This window comes from Hydractinia symbiolongicarpus, chromosome 5 (assembly GCF_029227915.1).
Source record: "Hydractinia symbiolongicarpus strain clone_291-10 chromosome 5, HSymV2.1, whole genome shotgun sequence".
Classification (NCBI taxonomy): Eukaryota; Metazoa; Cnidaria; class Hydrozoa; order Anthoathecata; family Hydractiniidae; genus Hydractinia; species Hydractinia symbiolongicarpus.
In genome coordinates, this window is record NC_079879.1 from 13618889 (window position 1) to 13638769 (window position 19881).

At 31.7% G+C, this 19881-nt stretch overlaps 1 protein-coding gene across 1 annotated transcript in view; it reads right to left on the bottom strand.

The window, feature by feature from the left end:
- The window catches only part of LOC130644910 (exportin-7-like), a 28532-nt gene that overhangs the window by 5905 nt on the left and 2746 nt on the right, over nt 1-19881 (bottom strand). Inside the window, exons 2-22 of the mRNA XM_057450696.1 lie at nt 7778-7924; nt 7014-7107; nt 6862-6932; nt 5918-6079; nt 5625-5660; nt 5489-5557; nt 5360-5398; nt 4992-5118; nt 4752-4825; nt 4176-4295; nt 3747-3893; nt 3490-3609; nt 3327-3379; nt 2962-3019; nt 2704-2833; nt 2260-2365; nt 1870-2005; nt 1096-1169; nt 942-1022; nt 778-841; nt 415-559 (exon numbers count right to left, since the gene is read on the bottom strand). Of these exons, the coding sequence (XP_057306679.1) occupies nt 415-559; nt 778-841; nt 942-1022; nt 1096-1169; nt 1870-2005; nt 2260-2365; nt 2704-2833; nt 2962-3019; nt 3327-3379; nt 3490-3609; nt 3747-3893; nt 4176-4295; nt 4752-4825; nt 4992-5118; nt 5360-5398; nt 5489-5557; nt 5625-5660; nt 5918-6079; nt 6862-6932; nt 7014-7107; nt 7778-7924 (2053 nt within the window). The remainder of the gene's footprint in view (nt 1-414; nt 560-777; nt 842-941; nt 1023-1095; nt 1170-1869; nt 2006-2259; nt 2366-2703; nt 2834-2961; nt 3020-3326; nt 3380-3489; nt 3610-3746; nt 3894-4175; nt 4296-4751; nt 4826-4991; nt 5119-5359; nt 5399-5488; nt 5558-5624; nt 5661-5917; nt 6080-6861; nt 6933-7013; nt 7108-7777; nt 7925-19881) is intronic.

A 19881-nucleotide genomic window follows, 5' to 3' on the forward strand; every position in this document is an offset into this window, starting at 1 on the left:
GGGTTAATTTGAAGATCAGGTTTTTCGTTTATTCGATTTTAGTTTTAGTATTCTTAACACAAATTTACTTGCAAAAAAGCAAGAAATTAAAGTTTAAATTACGCATTACCTAACAATACAGTTGCCAAAATTGCGAACACCATTGAAAATATTTTTTCAGAAAAATTTCCTGGGGTTCCTTCTTTGAATACCAATTTCAATAAGGCACTCTCGGTCGCAGCTCACAACGCTTATAATGGAGCTATAAAAACTCCTCTCAAACTCAAAAGCTGTTAAAATACAGGCGATGCGGCCAAGAAAATAGCGCGCCAGGCTAGATACTGGACGTTAAGAGCTGCGGGGAAAAAGTTGTTTCTTTTCAGGCTAAACACCGTGTTGAATATTCTACACACACGCGTAAAATACTCAAGGTACCTGAGAGAGGTATGATAAACACTTTAAACCGTTCTTCTTCGTCACCAGTATCAACCAGTAAAAATCTTCCAAGAGCTGTATAAAAAAGTGACCTGCACTTTGTGACCGTGTTAGCATGAATGCCCAAGAAAGGAAAGTGTTCAGGCTAAAAATAAAAAACGTTATCAGCATGCTTAGTTTAAACAAAATGCCAGGTCGATTTATTGCCCATGCCAGGTCGATTTATTGCCCATGCCAATAGAGTTATGCACAGAGGTTCGCCATGTAATATTTAAGCTAGTTATGTAGAGGATTGGTTGTATGTGGGACTAAAGAGGATTGATCTTATATGCGTCTGAAGAAAATGAAATGTGACAAACTTACTGTATGATTATTCAGCACAAATTGTACAGCATCTAATTTTACCAACTTCCTCACACTGCTGTATCTGAAACAAACATGAGAAAGTGGCGTCAACAGAATTTAACTATAGAAATGTTGATCAAAAATGTACGAAGCAATAAAAATTAAGTAAGCGTTGAAAGTACCCCATAGATAAATCATTGAGTAGACTTAGAGTAGCATTTATAATTTTCTCACTGTGAGACCAGTACTTCATATTTGTAATGCTAAAAAAGTAAACACACCACAGTATAACAGCAGAACAATACATATGAAGTAATAAGTACTACCAATATTTACATTTTTCTGGTAAACAAACCAAGCATTGCTGTTTCGTCTGATATGCCTAAATGTTCAGACACAACTTGATAAACCTGAAAAATAAGGACGATAATAGTGAGCAGAAAAATGGATGAAAACATGTCCCACATACACAAACAAAGAATATGTTTAGATGGAGGAATCCATAAATTAAGTACACATTTTTGAACTTTGTAGACACACCTTCAGAAACGGACTTTTTAGGTCTTTGCAGAACTTAAGATCTATTTGCATGATCCAGAATGAAGAACATTAGATGCTTTTAGTGATTTAGCAGACAACTTTAAATTGAAATGTCTAGTTTCCAAATGAAGATTTAAATGAAGATTTATTGTAGGTAAGCTTGCATATGCCCTCTATGCTTACTCAAAAACTTGATTAAAAACTAGCGTACAGATACCATGTTATGGGGTCGTCAGCTAAAAATAAGAGTACTACGACGAGGAAACGAGTGTCATATTGGTATAACTTTTCATGTTAATTAAGTCACCTTTATAATACCTATACAATGATTAAGTTTGAATCCTTTAACTTGTCTAAATTACTGACAGAGAATGTAAGAATTTGCTATTTCTGGAATGACAATTTGTTCAGTATAACTTGTTAAACAACTTTTTAAGCTCCATAACATATAACATAAGTTTATCATCATTTTTAAGCAGTTTCCAATTATCATAAATTTCAAAATAATTTCAGAAATTCCAGAAGCCCTGCCATTTTGCCCCTTTACCAGTGCGTACGTAAGTATCTAACCTTTGAAGATTTGTTCACTTGGTCGCCAATATATATTTTTTTAAATTGTTCAAAGAAAGTAAGTAAAGATAGTTCAAGTTTTTCGGAACCAATTTGTGGAAGTTTCATATCTGTTAAATTCATCAGTCTTAATATCCTAAAAGAAAAACAGAAAGTAGAATGCCACTCATTTTTAGAAAGTAAATTGCAGATTTTGCAGATGAAGTTTCCAGATTTTTCCTGGAAGTAATTTCGTTTAAAAAAAGCAGAAATTTCAATACAAAAAAGCTTTCTAATAACATGACGATTCAAAAAATCTGAACCTAAAGTTTTTTTTCGAAGTACATTCCATATCCAGAATGCAATGCTTTTTTTAAAAAACAATATAAACAACATAGTGCAAAAACCAACCTGGAGCAAAGTTCTCCATCAAGTCGATCATGCTCATCCGTTGAAGAGAAAGACACACGACTTCCGATACAATATCCAATAATATAAACCAGCCATGTCAATTGACCTAAGTAGTTACACAAACGATAGAAAAAATTCCTTTGTTAAAACAAAGTAAAACAGTCAAGAAAATAGAATAGAACTAATATTTTGTGTCATCTTCAGGGCGCCAATTTTATTTTAAAGTTTCAATGATGTATGAAATGAAAAAAATGTGAAAATTTTTTTAGTACAAATTAGGATTTTTGGATGAAAGAAGGAAAATTAGGACCTTAAGAGAGTTGCATGTTACTCAACACCAACTCTAGTTAGTGTTGTGCATATTTTACGTATCTTTATCAGCACTTTATCAGAGTATTGAACGTAAATAAAAATAATTTTAGAACAAAAGAAGAGGTATCTGACCTTCATGTATTTGTAAAGTTAGTGTGGTAGAACTCCCGAGTAATTCTTGATATGATTGCGCAGAACGATCGAATGCTTGAATCAATAAACTGCATGATTTTGGATAGTCACATCTTGCTATTGTGGAAATCTTAAAAAGGAATTGTACGCATAAAAATCGTAAGCATTGATTTACACAAATAAACCCACAGCAATCTGTAATGTTGACAGGAATAAAAGATGAGAAGGTGGGAACATGTGATAGGTAAAACTGCAGACCTGGTCAAGTTGCTGATAAAGAGTTGATTTGTCATCTAGAGGATCTTCAGAACCATTTCTAAAAAAGTAAACAAACTTTTGTAATTACGTGCTCAGGATAGCCTTTTTATTGATATTTTTATTAACATTATCAGGGCTCCAACAAGAGGGCATCATATCTTTTAAAAGCTCTATTATAAGCTACGGGAATTCAAGCAAACTCAACCACTGCTCAACTAGACAACAATCCCATAAGCACACTTAGTACTAAACAGAAAGGATTAATAACTGCTGGTAAATCAAAAACATTTTTATGTTGGAAATAAATAATCAACTACTATCAGCTTGATATAAAAGCAACTTCAACTGAATTAAAAGAACCTTACTGCAAAATTTCTTTCACTGTTTCTAATCGTGATGTTATATATGCTTCTGTTATCTAAACCAACGCAAGTATACGTACATTACATGGAGGCTACGTGGTGTAAAATTGTACATTAAATGACCAGAAATAATAACAAAAAAATAAAAATATATTTGAAGTGAAACCTCAGGGGTAAACTGGTCCAGCAAATGTGAATCACTGGCACGAACGAAAGGACAAGATGAAACCATTTTCTGCCACATGTTTAAAAGATAATATAAACTATTCGGTGCAAATTGAAGAACCTAAACACATGAAAAAAATATTCCTCTTAAAGATTTGCAATGCACCAGCATGCTACAAGCAAACACTAATCAATCATATGAACCAAGCAGGAATGAGACACATGCACGAGACATATGCTTTTGGTACTGTTACTCACCCTTAAACTTGTTACTGTGAATTTGGTGATCATCTGCATATTTTGTTTGTAATCATCTGTTTTGATGATTTCACCAAGTTGATAGTTTGCTTTGATTCTTGCAAGTAAACGACAGAATTCATGGTAGTTATCAGTGTTTTCCAGTTTCTGAAACAACAATTGGTATTACGCCAAACCCTTAATAAGTACAGTATAGGAGATAGAACGTGTTTTAAAACTAAAAATTAAAAAAAAAATATTATGACAGAAAAACATGCAATTTTCAGTCTTTTTATAACCTTTATACTGAAAATATATATATTTAAAAAAATGAAGGAATCTATAAATAGATTAAATTTAAGTTAACATCAAACAAGTTTTCAATTGTTAATCACATAGGTTATATATTTCTACAGGAGACTGACTTTTTAACTTATACAAAAACTTCACCTGTGAGCTATCCAAAACCTTTTTAACGCCATTCATTAACTCTTGTAAGTATTTTGCCCGTTCAGTTCCATCAAATAACGATCTTCGAATAGATGCTAATTGTACAAAACATGACAATGCCTGAGAAAAGAAAATTGAGGAAATTATAAAACGTATAGCATTCAATGGATAATAAAAAATAAAATTCCATATTTTTGTTCTTTTCCTTGATAAAGGTTTAGAAATGCATTGCAATAAATCTTTCATATTAGAACATTTTCTGTGACGTCAACAGGAGCTCAAACTTTTTCAAAATTCCACCACTGCTTAATCAAATCTTAAAATTGCTCAAAGTTTCTAATAGCCAAATAAAAGTTACGTAACATATCTTCTACTTTTTACATATTTGAATATTTTGTAAATTATACTTATAATAGCCAATATCTAAGACGCTAGCAGGTATGGAGCCTAAATATTTGGCAGGCAGATGTCTAATAGATAAATATGAAACTCAGTAAGCATCATAGCTATGTAAAGTAGCAAAAAGAGTTATAATATATAAACAAGTTTTATGAAAACTTAGTAAAAAAATTTTACCAAAGAAGAAAGTTCTACTGGAACTATGAGATACAAATCCATAAACAAGTGGAGAAAGGAGAAATCCAGAAATGCTAAAAAGAAAATTAAAAAGTTTTATATAATATTTATTAATCAATAATTTACAAAGTGGTAATACATTTTTTGAATATAAAACATACTTTATTATGATAAATCAGCCAACAAATAAATAAGACAAGTTTTAAAATTTTATTTTTATTTTCAATTTATAAAACATACTTTGTTTCCATGTGGTGGGAACATGAACTATACCAATATCATCAGTTGATTCATCAAAAGATGTACCAATAAAATCATATACCAAACATGACCGAACAAGTGATAACAAGCCGCCCAACAGTGTAGTCTGGGGGGAATATAAAAGAAAATTAAAAATAACTATAAATTAAAAATTTACTTTTTAAAGAGCAGTGGGAAATCCAGAAACTGTTTGGTCACAACACTTAAAGCCTGAAGCTAGGAAACACGGTTGAAGTCTATTGTTAGCTGGTTTTAAGCAGCATTATTGCCATTAAACATTGTTAGCTCTCTATTACCAATTCAGCACTCTATGGAATTGCCACTAAAGAATAAAAACAATCTTTTACCTTCTGCTGGTCTTGAAACGTTAATTTATCATTTGACATCTAAAAGAGAGAGTGTTTCCAGTATAATGCTTGGAAATGTCATTGACAGTGTTTACGAAAGTTGAAAGTTTATGGTACAAATTAACATACCTGCTTGATCATATTTAACCCTGATGTAAAAATTTCAAAAAGTGCAGAATCACGAAAAGACGCAGAGATCTAAAACAAATACAAGCAACCAATTCACTAAGCTATCAAGCTACAAAACTATATATATCATTCTTACCTTTCTATTTTTTGACAGAGATAAATTTTCTTCACTCTAAAACAAAGAGATGTTTAAAAAAGTTTTTGGATTTTTGTATATGTGCACACATTTTGGTAGGTTGTTAATATTGAAATTCACAGATTTTCTTTTCAATAAAATATCCAAAGGCACGGAAATTATTTTTTTTAACTAAAATCTTCACGTTTTTAAAACATTTCCATCTAACCGTAATACATGTGCATGCCTTTGTTTTTCACACAAAATAAAAGTCACATGGAAAGGCGTCTATACAGTTTATACACAAATCAAACCTGATTCATTGTTGCAACAAGTTCAGTCAGCAGTTTGACTCCAATAATGCAATGATCTAATGAGCCTTGAAGAAAGCGACGAATATCATCTGTAACTGTGCGGAAAACCCAAGCATCGTTCTTTGATTCGAACCAGCCATATTTTGTTAATTTAACTAAAAGCTAATATTCTGCACTGTCATATAGTTGTACACCCTAATTTCGGGGAGAATGACTCATTGCAATTTAGAGGTTTAAAAGTGAGTTTTAATAATAAAAAGCCTTTTTGTATTAAAAATATAAATCCTCTAGATATATCACTAAAGGTTTTTTGAATAGGTTGACAAATTAATTTTTCCCATTTGCGTATTTGTACTTATTGTCTGTTTGTTGATGGTAACGTGAAGGCCATAAAATTTATAGCCTGTAATATACCTATAATATACCTCGTCGAACCCTTCCTAACATGAAAAATAGACGTAGCTTAAAAAAGAATGTATAAAATCTGTGTATGTCTTATAATACTGTTTCTTGAATTTATCTTTTATTGTTTTAAAGAATAGGGTTGAATTGGATTGACAGAGTCAAAAATAAAATATATATAATGTATGTTTAAGATTTTTTTTCAATTGACAAAAAGCATTTCTATATCTTTTCAGAGAAAACACTACAAAAATATAACTAAAAAAGAGTTTTTTGAAGTTTTTTTATTAAAAAAAGAGCAGTTGATACGTTCATACAATACAAATGAAAGCAAATTTAAAAAACAAGAATGGGTAAAATAATGATGTACCCTCTGAAAATAAAATGTACCTTGGCATACTCGAAATAATTTGTTAATATATGGAGCACATGTGATTAATTTCTATACGCACACGCATATGCATGTTTCTAACTTAAGAACAAGAAAAAAAAACACTAAAATCTGACTTTAAGTTTACTAACACTACAACAAATTTTCTAACCTGTGATAATGCCTGAACCACAAAGGGAACAAGTTTCGATCTTGTAGCAAAATAGTTTAGAAGGTAATTTCCTACATGTGAATAAAGTAACTAGTTTTAAAAATCAAAAAATAAACAAACATAAATGTTCAAACTTGTAGATATAAACTTACGTATATCCACTCTATTATCTAATGTGAGTGATGTAGAACCTCGGGTGATCAATTTTGTGATGGTAGATGCTGCTAGAAGTTGCGAATATGAAGACTAAAAATAAATTGCTTATCAGCAAAAAAGTGATGAAAAGAACAATGCCATGCACATGAAAGAATCAAAATTTAAAAAACAAAAACAAAGGCCATAGGTAATGAATTTAAGTAATATTTCGTTTTTTTTTTTCAAATTTAAGAAAAACATTCTTCCAACAAAAATCTTTTACATAGAAGCTTCCTTTCTTAAAGGTGTGTAAATAATGGTTAAAGTTACCATTTTAGATTGGGACAAATCACTTCCTCTTTTTTTTTCTAGGCCATGATGTGCAAGGCTTACTTTAGAACTTTATGTCTTTTCCACTGTAAAAGCTATGCAGCAGCCTTTGATCAGAAACAAAACTCATATTAAATCACAGCTAAACACGAAGTTCATGTAACATTCAGTTCAACAATGTTTACCCTGACAAAACAAAAATATTTAAAATATTTAATACCAAATAAAATCAATGGTGATTTCTAGTGGTAATTTATAGGATGTTATTATGTGTCACTCAAAACCATCTGTATATAAGAACAGTGTCTTTGTGAAGTCAGAATCATGAAAAAAGTATTTTTTTAATGTTCATAGAAAATTTAAATAATAAATATAATTTATTTTCAATCCCTTTATTAAAATATTGTTTTCATTATAGAACATTCAGTTTTATATAGCTTAATATACTTACAGTTCCTCGTTCTAACAGAAATTGACATTTTTGCAAGCAGTCAGGAGAGTTCGAAAACAACACTAATGCTTTTTCTGCTTCATTGCGAACTGATGGGTCAGGAGATTGATACAATTGTTCACAAAATATTTCTAACTGTGCAATGTCCTAAAACGATAAAGGAAGGAAATAAAAATACCCAGTACTTTCAGGTAAATGTGTACCTAAACCAATTTCAGGCACACAAGCATGTGAATGCTGAATCAGCACAGTATGTATATGCAATGTATAAAATTGTCTTAGAATGTTTAGTTTAAGTTTTGTAAAAAATTAGGATTGTTTTGCAAAGCTTGATTCACACCAGTAGCTAAGTTCACAGAGCTTTATTGTGTTAATATTTTAGCTCAGTGATGTGAACCATAATTTCTTCGGTCACTGAAAAAAAAAAGTTGCTTAAGTGCTGGATTAACAGTGCACTTAAGATCAAAACTTTTTATATTTAACGCAGTGGTTAGCTCATTGATCAAAGAGAAGCCAAGAATGCCAACTGCTTATTAATTATCAATAGAAAAATTATAAAAACATGTTTTACAATATGGGAAAACAAATAAGGATTCTCTGTCAAACACAAGTATTTCTTAAACCTAAGTATGAAAGTGACCTTTATTCTATCTATCTCTATTATAATAGCCGTATTCCGTCTGTCTGTCTCTGCGCGGACCTGCCGCTGAGTGACAATAATGTTACGGAAACACGAATATCAAATGCGATATATTTTTATCCACTTTGTTGCGGCGGGTTAATATAAAGGATGGGCGATCCCGTGGATTTTCCACGGGTTAACAAATGGTTTTTTAATATTAGTCTAACCCACATATTTCTTTCTTTCTTTTCTTTTTGTCCTTAATGTCTCTTTAAAAGGCAGTATGCACAAATAAAATCTTTTTGTCTAAGCTGTTTAGATTGTTGGAATCATGATGATGTGAACAACAAGTTCTTAGTACGAAACACGTTAGGGCTTAAGTCATTGGTGTGAACTAAGCTTAAAAAAGAATATCTGTATTTAGCTGCCAGCCACTATTTAAGTGAACAACAACGCTTTTCAATAGAGCATTATCCATCGACGTCAAGTGCCCTGAATTGTGTATGTGACAATTGTATGTAATCTCATCCCTTTCTTCTGACAATTTTTAAAGGCAAATTGTGACTGACCACAATGCTTTAAAAATCTGATATAATAGGTAGCATAGGAAGTGGACACACGTTTCAGGTTAGCCAGGTAAGTAAAACTTTACACTGACAAAAGGACTAAAATAAACCTCAAACTAAGAAGCCAGGTGGTTTAAACAATTTCTGTTTAAAAGGAAGACACACCTAAAGTAATTTTTGCCGATGTCAGCATGTTATCCTCCTTTTACTAGACCTTTTTAAGCCATGGGCATTATAAATTTGTATTCCGAAGATACATAAAGGATAGAGTAAAATAGCTATTAATAAAATTTACAGATTTTTCAAAATCACAAGATCCAAAAAGCACTAAAATTATTTCTTTTTAACTACATTATTTTCTTTGTATTAAAATTATACAGATTCCTAGCAACATATTTTTAGATTACTAGTCACTTACCCATAGAAAAATCCATGTGGATTCACCTGTCACTAATAGCAGCTACCAGCTTTGACTCACTGACAACAAGTTGAGTATTATAATACAGAACTTGTTAGACCATGAAAAATTCCATGAACTGGATGCAATTTGTGGTTTCGTAGCATTACATTTTTCTTGTGGACAGACGGAATATATACGTTATTATTAATATAGAGATGCAAGCCATTTCGTGAGAGTTTAGGTAGGTGTGCAGTGAATCGGCATATTATACTAAGATTTAACAAAGTTTACAGCCAGAAATTTGACTTTGTAACTACTTGTGGGACAAACAATATTCAATGTAAATTAAATTACGGAAAGTTGAAGCATGGCTACTAACGATAATTAACATTTCAATACTAAGAATGGATCATGAAATTCCTTACTAAAATAATATTCTGTTACTATTAAATTTTTTTTTTTATTTTTTATTTATTTTTTTGTAGTTAATTTTAAACTTTACTTCCTTAACAGACGATTAAAGCTTGAATTATAAAATCACAAAAACGCTACCGAATGGAACATATAAATATTTTCCATATTCCTTTAACAAATGACACAAATAACACAAATTTAAAGTTTTTTCAAAAGAGCCCAATTCCTTATGACCTTACTTCACTTACGTGTTTTATTTTTTTGTCTCAATAACGATTCCCTCACTCTCTCTAAAACACGATTCTGGAGATCAATTTTTCTTTTGCATTGAATGTTATTCTAATCTTTTATATCTTTGCAATCACATTGAGCATATTGAAATGATTTGCTTCTGGTAATAGAGCAGTATGGCAGGTATCATTTTTAGGTGTTATTAAAATGTATTTCGCAAGCTAGTGCCCAGGACTTATTCTTTCTTTTCTTTTTTATATTTGCTACTTTAACACAACAGGTGGCCACAAAAAATGTGAGAAAAAATATCAAAAATACAATTAATAAGACATGAGAAACTTTGTCCTCTCCATTACTGCCATTCATTTTATTATGCACACTATGATTGGTAAGATGAAAATGGATAAAAAAATTCTTCTGTACATCGTTGTTACAGACGATCTGTAATAACTCATTATTTTGTTTCTTATTATGCATTTTAAGTACGCAGTTTTCTACATACATGAAAAAATTTAAGTTAACAACAAGGGTTGTAATTTTCTGACTTCATATTTCGCTTTTTTCGTAATTTAGATAATTTCAGAAAGCTATCGCTGACATAAATAAAAAAAAATTTGCATGTGCGATTAATCGCACACCTAAACGAATCTGTGCGTGTGCGTGCGATCGCACACCTCTCACGAAATGGTCTGGAGATGGCTAATTATTGCAGTCTGCTGTTTAAATTTGCTACATATATCAAAATGCACATAACCATTGATCTCAATACAAAATCAAAACATTAGGTCACACAAAAGTAATCCATAAACACATTGTCTAAATCAAATTCTGTCGAATTTCCATGTTATATAGCTTAAACCAACCAGGGCACAATATTTAGGACCTAAATATTGTGCCCTTTTTGGTTATAGGTTATATTAAGGTTACCTCCATCTGAAAAAAAACTTTTTCTTATATGGCAGTCCTTTTCAGGAGAGGCGTGCGATCGCACGCGCACACCTTGGCACACACCTAAATCGTTTTAGGCTAGTGATTAATTGCACACCTGAAAAATAAATATTGAGTTTTCAAAATCAACCTATAGAATCCATTTTGTAGCGTGCGATGACAGCCCTCTAAATAATTTTTGGAGACTTGTCAGACAAACGTCCGATAGATTTTCATATTGGTCAGACACTTTTAGATCTCAGCAATTATTGAATAGTCCTGGTCCTTTTAATCCACGAGCAAGCTTATTAATAGCCAACCTGACCATCCTAGCTAATTCACCGACTCCTGACCTAGTTAAAAGAACTACGTAGGCATAAATCTCTTTTGCCTGGCCCCTTTGTCGTTGGTAACCAGGTCTTACCAAGAAATCCAGCCATGCGGTTCTTAACTAATGCGGAGGTGAATGCCGATGGATCACGGATGAAGCAAGTCTGCAAAACTGCACATACAGGCGGAATAGACATTTTATTATGAATTTAATTGTAGATAATTTCTTTATTTGATAAAACAATCGGAAACCATAGCAGGTCCGAATTTAATGGACTTTTTCTTTATGCCTGTAAAAACGAAACCCATGTGCGGTATAATTTTTTTCTGTAAAAATTTTTGTTAAGGTGTAGCTGAACTTTCTGAATGAATTTTGAAGTTTTATTTAAGCCACTTGGATAATGATTTTTTTAATTTGAAAACAAAGCATATTTTTGCCTATTTGCTTGTGATGACCTAAAAAATACACAGTAAATATAAAAATGACAGTATAGTCATGCATACTATTTCAGACATGTAGAAAAGGAAGTTAAGATTGAGAGTCGCTATACCAGTGTCTACTCGATCATCGTGTTTGGGGTTCAAATATTCCTGAAAAAGACTGAAATTGTAGATAATCTCTAATGTCTGTGACTGAAAATACCAAACTAGGCCAAAATTCAGCTTTCCAAAGGACGTTTTTTTTCCTCCTAAAGAATGTGCAAATTCAAAAAATAAGTCTAATTTTTTAATCAGCTCTTTAAACAATATTAAATTACCCCAACCAATGTCAACGATTTTATTAAATCTAGTGAAGCCTATACGGGCAACCAAGATGGCGGAAGGCACGATTCTTAACAGAGAAATTTACGAACGAAATGATGAAATAAAATTGCCATTTAGCGGCAGAGAGCTGTGTGAAGGTTTGTTGGAAGATATAAACAATATATACTCTAAATGTAACAGTGGACGATTTTAAGTCACCAAGCATCATATCAACCAAAAAAATATTTGTAAAGAGACCCAACATAGAGAAAAAGATTGATACGACTGGTGAAGACGAAATATTTAAAGATCCTGGAATTACAAATTTTCAATCTGCGTTTATATCCCATCTACTATCGGAGATTGAATTTATGAGACAAGAGCTAACGGAGAAAGATAGAGTAATCGAACATCTAATTGGGAAGCAGAATTTCCAGGGTGAATCTCAAAAAAAAAAAAAATTTTGAAACGTAAACATCTCTCATACATTTCAACGTAACCATGGCAACGAACAAAAACTAACAAAAAACTTAGAATCAAATTCAGTTAATTCTCAAGACAATAGACCACTTCAAACGCATAACAAAGGTAATCATACAAGTGACAATAAAATTAATAATTACAACAAAACTAAAACTAAAACTGTTACTGTCAATAATGATCAACGTAAAATGGAGAATTCCCCAGTAATTGAAAAAAAACGAGTGGTAGTAATAGGCGATTCCATTATTAAAGATTTGGCACCGAGAGGGATTTGAGGTTAGATGTCATCCTGGCGCTACTACGGAAGATATTATCGATCACGTAAAACCAACAGTGCGAAAAAAACCAAATGTTGTGATTCTCCATATTGGAACGAACGATATCACGAACAATATAAATACCAAAAAAAAACTGAAAGCAGTAGTAAATACAATACGTGAAATTGATGTAAATCACGAAATTTTAACTTATGATTTCTGACATTGTAGTTAGAAAAGATGGTAATCATGGCGAGCTTATTAACAAAAGGAATGAATGGTTGGAAAATTACTGTGGTAACACAGGTATGATATTTATTAATAACTCTAACATTGATGAAAGAGGGTTAAACTTAAGTAAACTTCATTTAAACAAAACTGGGTCATCAATTTTAGCAAATAATATTATAAAAGGTTTAAATCAATTATGATTAGAAAGTTTTAATGATACTGCTAACCGTCTTGAATCTGAAGAGCTGAGCACTACTAATTCAAGCCAAAATGTTTTGAAGGGTAGGCGTCTTAAGAATCACAAGAATATTATTTTCTCTTATCTGAACATAAATTCTATCCGTAATAAATTTCAAGGTTATAGTGACATGGTTAGTGGTAATGTTGACATTGTGTGCATAGCGGAAACGAAAATAGATGAGTCTTTCCCGACAGCTCAGTTTTTAATGAACGGATATCACAAACCATATCGTCTTGATATTAGTAATAGAAGTGGTGGGCTTCTAGCATATCTGAAGTCTTCTTTACCAACTGATTTTCAAGCAATACCTTTTGAACTGAATCTTAGAAAGGAAAAGTGGCTTGTAATAAGTATTTATAAATATCCGAATCAAGACAATGAATTATTTTTAGATAATCTTTCAAGTATGATAGATCACTATTCTGTGACCTATGATAATTATCTAGTGATGGGTGATTTTAACCTTGAGACTAAAAAAGATAAAATGGTTGATTTTATGAACTCTCACAATTTGGTTAATCTCATTAAGGGCAACACATGTTTTAAGGGTTCGGGTTCTTGCATTGATTTACTCCTCACAAATCGCAAATTCTGCTTTAAATTTACAAATTCATACGAAACAGGTTTCAGTGATTGTCATCACATGATATATACTATTCTTAAATCTACCTTCGAAAAGGAGGAACCAAAAATTATTAATTATCGAAGCTATAAAAGCTTTATTAAAGAAAATTTTCAGGTTGAACTACAAAATGCTTTAAAGAATAATGTAGATAAATGGGAAACCTTTCAAGAAACATTGGTAAATGTACTGATCAAACACGCTCCAAGAAAGAAAAAGGTCATACGAGGAAACCAAAAGCCCCACTTCAATAAAAATCTTCGTAAGGCGATAATGAAACGTTCTATGCTAAAACGACGGGCAATTAAAACTGGAAAGCCAGAAGACGTATCCATCTACAAAAGACACCGAAACTACGTCACTAAACTTAACATAGAAATTAAAACAGAATTTATGAATAAACTCCCCATTAAGAAAAATACAAAACCTTTTTGGGTGGTATGTAAACCTTATTTTTCAAATAAGCATGCAGCTGGAAACAGCAGCAATATTATTTTAATTGAACAAGGAAACATTATGACTAAATCAAATGATATTGCAAAAACATTTAATTGTTACTTTGGAAATATTGTAAGTTCTTTAAATTTATACAACTGGCTGGGTGAAAACTTTGAGGATGACCTTGACATAATAGATAACATAATTAACAAATTTAAATTTCATCCAAGCGTCCTGGCCATTAAACAAAATACAATAATTAATGGAATCTTTACTTTTAAAAAAGTAACATTAGATGACATTAAAAGGACTATTAAAAACTTACCTACAAACAAAGCTTCTAGTGGGGAAATTCCCGTTAAAATTCTTAAAGAAAGTGAGGGTGCTTTTAAACAACTACTCAATTGCATCAACAAATCGTTTGATAATAATGAATTCCCAGACATATTGAAAGAGGCTGATGTATCACCTGTACATAAGAAAGGTGACACCACGGATAAAAAAATTACCGACCTATAAGTGTTTTACCATTACTATCTAAGGTATTCGAAAAATTAATCTATGAACAACTTAATACGTACATACAACAGTATCTACACAAATTACTATGCGGATTCAGGAAATCACATTCAACTCAACACGCTTTATATAGATTAATTCAAGCATGGCAAAAAGAACTTGACAATGGTGGTTTTGTAGGGTCAGTACTAATGGACCTTTCTAAAGCTTATGACTGCCTATCACACGATCTCCTGATTGCAAAGTTTGCTGCTTACGGTATCAGCACAAATAGTCTAAAATTACTTTTAAATTATCTCACGTCCCGTAAACAAAGAGTTAAAATAGGCTCATCATTTAGTGAATGGCTTGAGATTATTTGTGGTGTCCCCCAATGTTCCATTTTAGGACCACTCCTATTAAACATCTTTATTAATGATTTGTTTTTTGTTATTGTAGAATCAGAGGTATGTAATTTTGCCGAGGACAATACATTGTATGCATGTGGTTTGAAGTTGGCTACTGTACTAAATTCATTAACTGTTGATACACAAAATATGCTACATTGGTTTAAAATCAACTCACTAAAAGCCAACCCAACCAAATTTCAATTTATAATACTAGGTAAAAAAACAAGAGATAAAATCACTCTACCACTTGAATCAGTTACTTTAAATGAGTCTGACCACGTTACACTCCTAGGTATTCAAATTGACAATAAATTAAACTTCAATCAACATATAAACAACTTGTACTCAAAGCCAAATTTTAAACTTCATGCATTACGAAGACTTACGACCTTATTTATCGCAACCCAAAGCAAAAATACTCAGCTCAAGCTTTATACAGAGTCAATTTAACTATGCACCCCTTATTTGGATGTTCTGCAGTAAAACTGCATATAGTAAAATAGAGCGAGTACATTATAAAACATTGAAGGTTGTATACGATATAGTGAAAGCTGACTATATTGACATTCTAGAAAAATACAAGGACAAATCCATCCACCATAGCCACTTAAAAACTTTAGCAATAGAGTTGTTTAAAAGCATAAAGAATCTGAACCCTGAATTCATGTGGTGCCTATTTAGTTTTAACACATACCAATGTGAGCATAACCTCCGGAGGCCCTTCCTTGACTTTACGTAAAGTTAAAACCACTACCTATGGTACAAATTCCATCTTGTATCAAAGTTGTTGGATATGGAATAATCTTCCCCGTGAAATTAAAAATAGTTCAACCATTGAAGAGTTCACGGTTAAATTAGCCTGCCAGGATTCTATTTTATGTAATTGTAAAATATGTAAAAAAAATTGATGAAAAAAAAAAAGTGTAAAATATGAATTGTAAACTTTAATTTATCTTTGCCCAGAATGTTATTTTTCATTGTTATTATTATTATTATTTGTTACGTTAGTTGGTTTTTATTAGCGAAAGCTATCGTTAAATAAAGAAACATACATACATACATACATACATACATAAGTTTGAGGCCAAACAACTATGAAACAAGTGAAAATAATTGACGTTATCTCCTGTGTGGGTAACTAGGGACCACCTGATCCTATACATTTTTCTTGATCAGTGTTTTAATCTTTATTTATGCACTGCTAACGTCATCAAAACTTCTAAAACAACTTAATTTTTTCCATTTTTTTTTTGCCTAAGAAGATTTTCCTAAGGGTTTATCGACTTAGAAATGTTGCATTTTTTTTGTTGCTATTTTATGCAATGTGCTACCTTCGGCAGTAATGGTGACCTTCCTCTCCAAAATAATCTAATTTAGTGGATGTGAGAAAAATGTAAGGACATGTTCAAAAAACAAAGGCAGGATTTTGGTCAATTGTGAACATTGGTATAACATGTTATATTTTTATCTTTGTAACTGATTTGATATTTCCAATAAGAATTTTGTATACATACTTAAAAAATAGAATAACAAAATTTTGTAACAGTGAAGTTCCCATCATTGTAGTTTGTGTACACTATGAGATATAGCTTTATAAACTTAAACAAGAGAAATGATAAAAAAGTAACAATTGTATTTTTTTAAAAATGATAAAAAGCTCTATAAATGTTTGAAAATTTATTTTTAAAACTTGTAACTTGGTACAGGCATAATTTTGATAAATACGATCACAATTTCTCAGTTACTTTTATGAAGCAAGCAAAATGATAAATCCGTAACCGAAAACATTATAAAATGTTAGGTTTTTATCTGAAGATTGCAATTGTTTATTTTTTTTTGATTTGGAACATAAATCAATAAAAAAAACAACAGTTTCAACATTATGCTACAACATGAAATAAAAATTATTCATAATTGAACACAAAAAATGATAAATATGTAAGTAAAAAAAAGTTATTGTTCTATACCCTACATTAAATATGTTACTTTATTGATCAATAATTTCGTGAAGAAATGGTTCTAGAAAGTCATTTTTTTTTAAGAAATTAACTGGGTAGGCTTTAAAAAAGGTTTTTTAAGAATAAATATTGGTGATAAACCTGTAACATTATGTGTAATTGATAAAAATGTAACATTGATTGCATTCTCAGTTACTTATTTTTCTGTATATTGATACAGATGAAAATTTAGGAAAAATCTTCTTTCTTACTAAGTTGCTGAACCTAAAAGACAATCCTGGGTGTCGATGGCATTTATCATTTGCAACCTGGCAACCAATTTTTATGAAGAGGAAAGGAAAATCAGCTGTCAGAATTAGTTGAATATATGTCTGTTATATATTTCTTATGCATTAGTTATATTACTCTTTTATCCCAATACAATCTTCTAGTTTTCTTCTGATTTAAAAAAAAATTGGTAGCTCAAGGAATAGAATTAAAGTCGCGTAATCACCCTGTAGGCAACCTTTTATAGAGGTGCCTATTTTATTGTAAAAATTGAAAGATATACATAAGAAAACATTATCCTGAAAATTTTATTGAAAACTGACAACCAGAACATGTTCAAATATTTCATAGAAATAACAAACTCACCTCAATTTCTATTCACCTACAGAACCGCCATTGCATTTCATTGCACGAATCATGCGATAATAAACGAACGGCAAAATCAATCACATGGTTACTGGATTCATGTCATTACAGAAAAAATAATGAAGGAGGGAGAGTATCCGTAGCTGTGTTTCCACAAATTTCAGAACATGATAAATCAGATAAATCAATCGAAGTTTCTGTGTTATTCTTTATTATTTAAACATTTTACAGGCACAGTCAGGAAAATTTACTCCCGAGAGCGCTAAATCGCTCACGTAAATTAATCTGCGTGAAGGATCCACGTGCGATCACAAAAGCTTCTGCAAATTAGTTTGCGTGAGTGGTCAATGAAACAAAAAGTTACGACATGCACATGCTTGATCTGTAAAATAAAACTAAAAATAATCCAGTCGTCGCTGATCAAAAATATCAACAAAAATACTCGATTGAGAGCCCTTAAAATTAGAATTTTTTTATGTCGGCGATAAAACGACGTGAGATTTGCGTCGGCATTGTGTCGGCAATATTTTTTTGTAGTGAAATTGTGCAGCTGGCAATATCTTTCGTCATTCAACTTTTATTAGGGCTAGACCTCTCATAAATTTGATGCACTGATCTCCTAAGACGATGACAAATGAAAATGGAGTGCAAGTCTTAATGATATACCTTCTGGATGGTGAACTTCGTTAGGTTAATAGTTCACTGCCAACTGACTTTTTATGTTTCTAGATGAACTTATTAGGTTAGGGTATCATTAGGTTGTATATCGCAGAAGTTGCCAGTGACATGCTTGTCACCGGCACAGTTTAACATGAAGAACACGATGATGTGTTGGCAGATTTGCTATATTTTTAAAACTTTATTCAACATGTTTTTTCTTTGGTATACATCACGAGAACATTCGTCTGAAAGCTGTATTAAGGTACAGGGCACCTAACTTCTCCCATGTTCTAGTTATATTTAACTTGCATGGGTGCGCACTCTTCTCGCAGTATTCTCTGTGACTATGAAGGTCGGACTGACTTGTGGCATGGTTCCAAATGGTCTTCCGTCTTTCGTTTGAGTCTCAGTGTAATGCACCAGCCGAGCATAAGAGTGTCAGCATGAAGGAAAGGAGCCGACCTTAATGTTCTCTTTACCTCATGTTCTTCATAATAACATGATCGTTCTTCATAAGCTTTGTGTTTTTGGTGGCGCTTATTTAGTAGATTCTCTTAAAATGTGGCAAATATCGCAGGATCTCTAGAAAATTCTGATAAATAGTCTCTTATGTGAGCGATAAATCGCTCGCGTAAACTTCTTTGCGCGTGCGATCGCACGGGTCTCCTGACCAGGCCTGATTTTAACTTACTGAAATCAGACTTCTTTGCAACACTGACCACTTCTTGTTGTTGTTTCTGAGGACAGCTTCGCCTCACTAGCTGTCTTACTTTTGATTAGACAGTTAGTTGTTTCCTTATGGAGACATTATCAGATCTAGACAATTAGAATACCTAAATTTTAAGAATTTCCCCTTTCATACTCTAAATTTAATTATCTCCATAGTGTTTCAACTATCTAAAACTATAACTGAGCATTCTCCCCCGTTGGGTTTTTTGGCTTATAATATGCAGTAATCCCGGTCATGCTAATAAAAAAAGAAAGAGCGTGATAAGCATAATTATCATAATTAATAATCACGAGGCATGCAATGCTGTGATTTTATCGAACTCCATCTCAGGGCTCATTTAAAGCTAAGGCCGTTTGTTTACCTATGGTTTCACACAAACATTTTGCGATGGCCTGCTTATTAGACAAGAATAAGAGATCAACAAGATTGTTAAATATGGTGGCTGGAAAACAACAACAATAAATTTAAGATATTAAAGTACCATTATTTCCATTTCTAGTATGTTTTACATCCTCAAATTTTCAGGAAAGTCATAACTCTTGAACTTTGAAATAAATAAATAAAATGTATATGCTAATATTATAATTAAGTAACAAGGTTACTTTTTTGTCAAATTCCTTGCGTAGGTTGGAAGAAAAAATAGTGCATCAGATTTGTTACATGATTATCATTTTTTATACAAAGTTTCATGGAAATCAAGGAAATAATT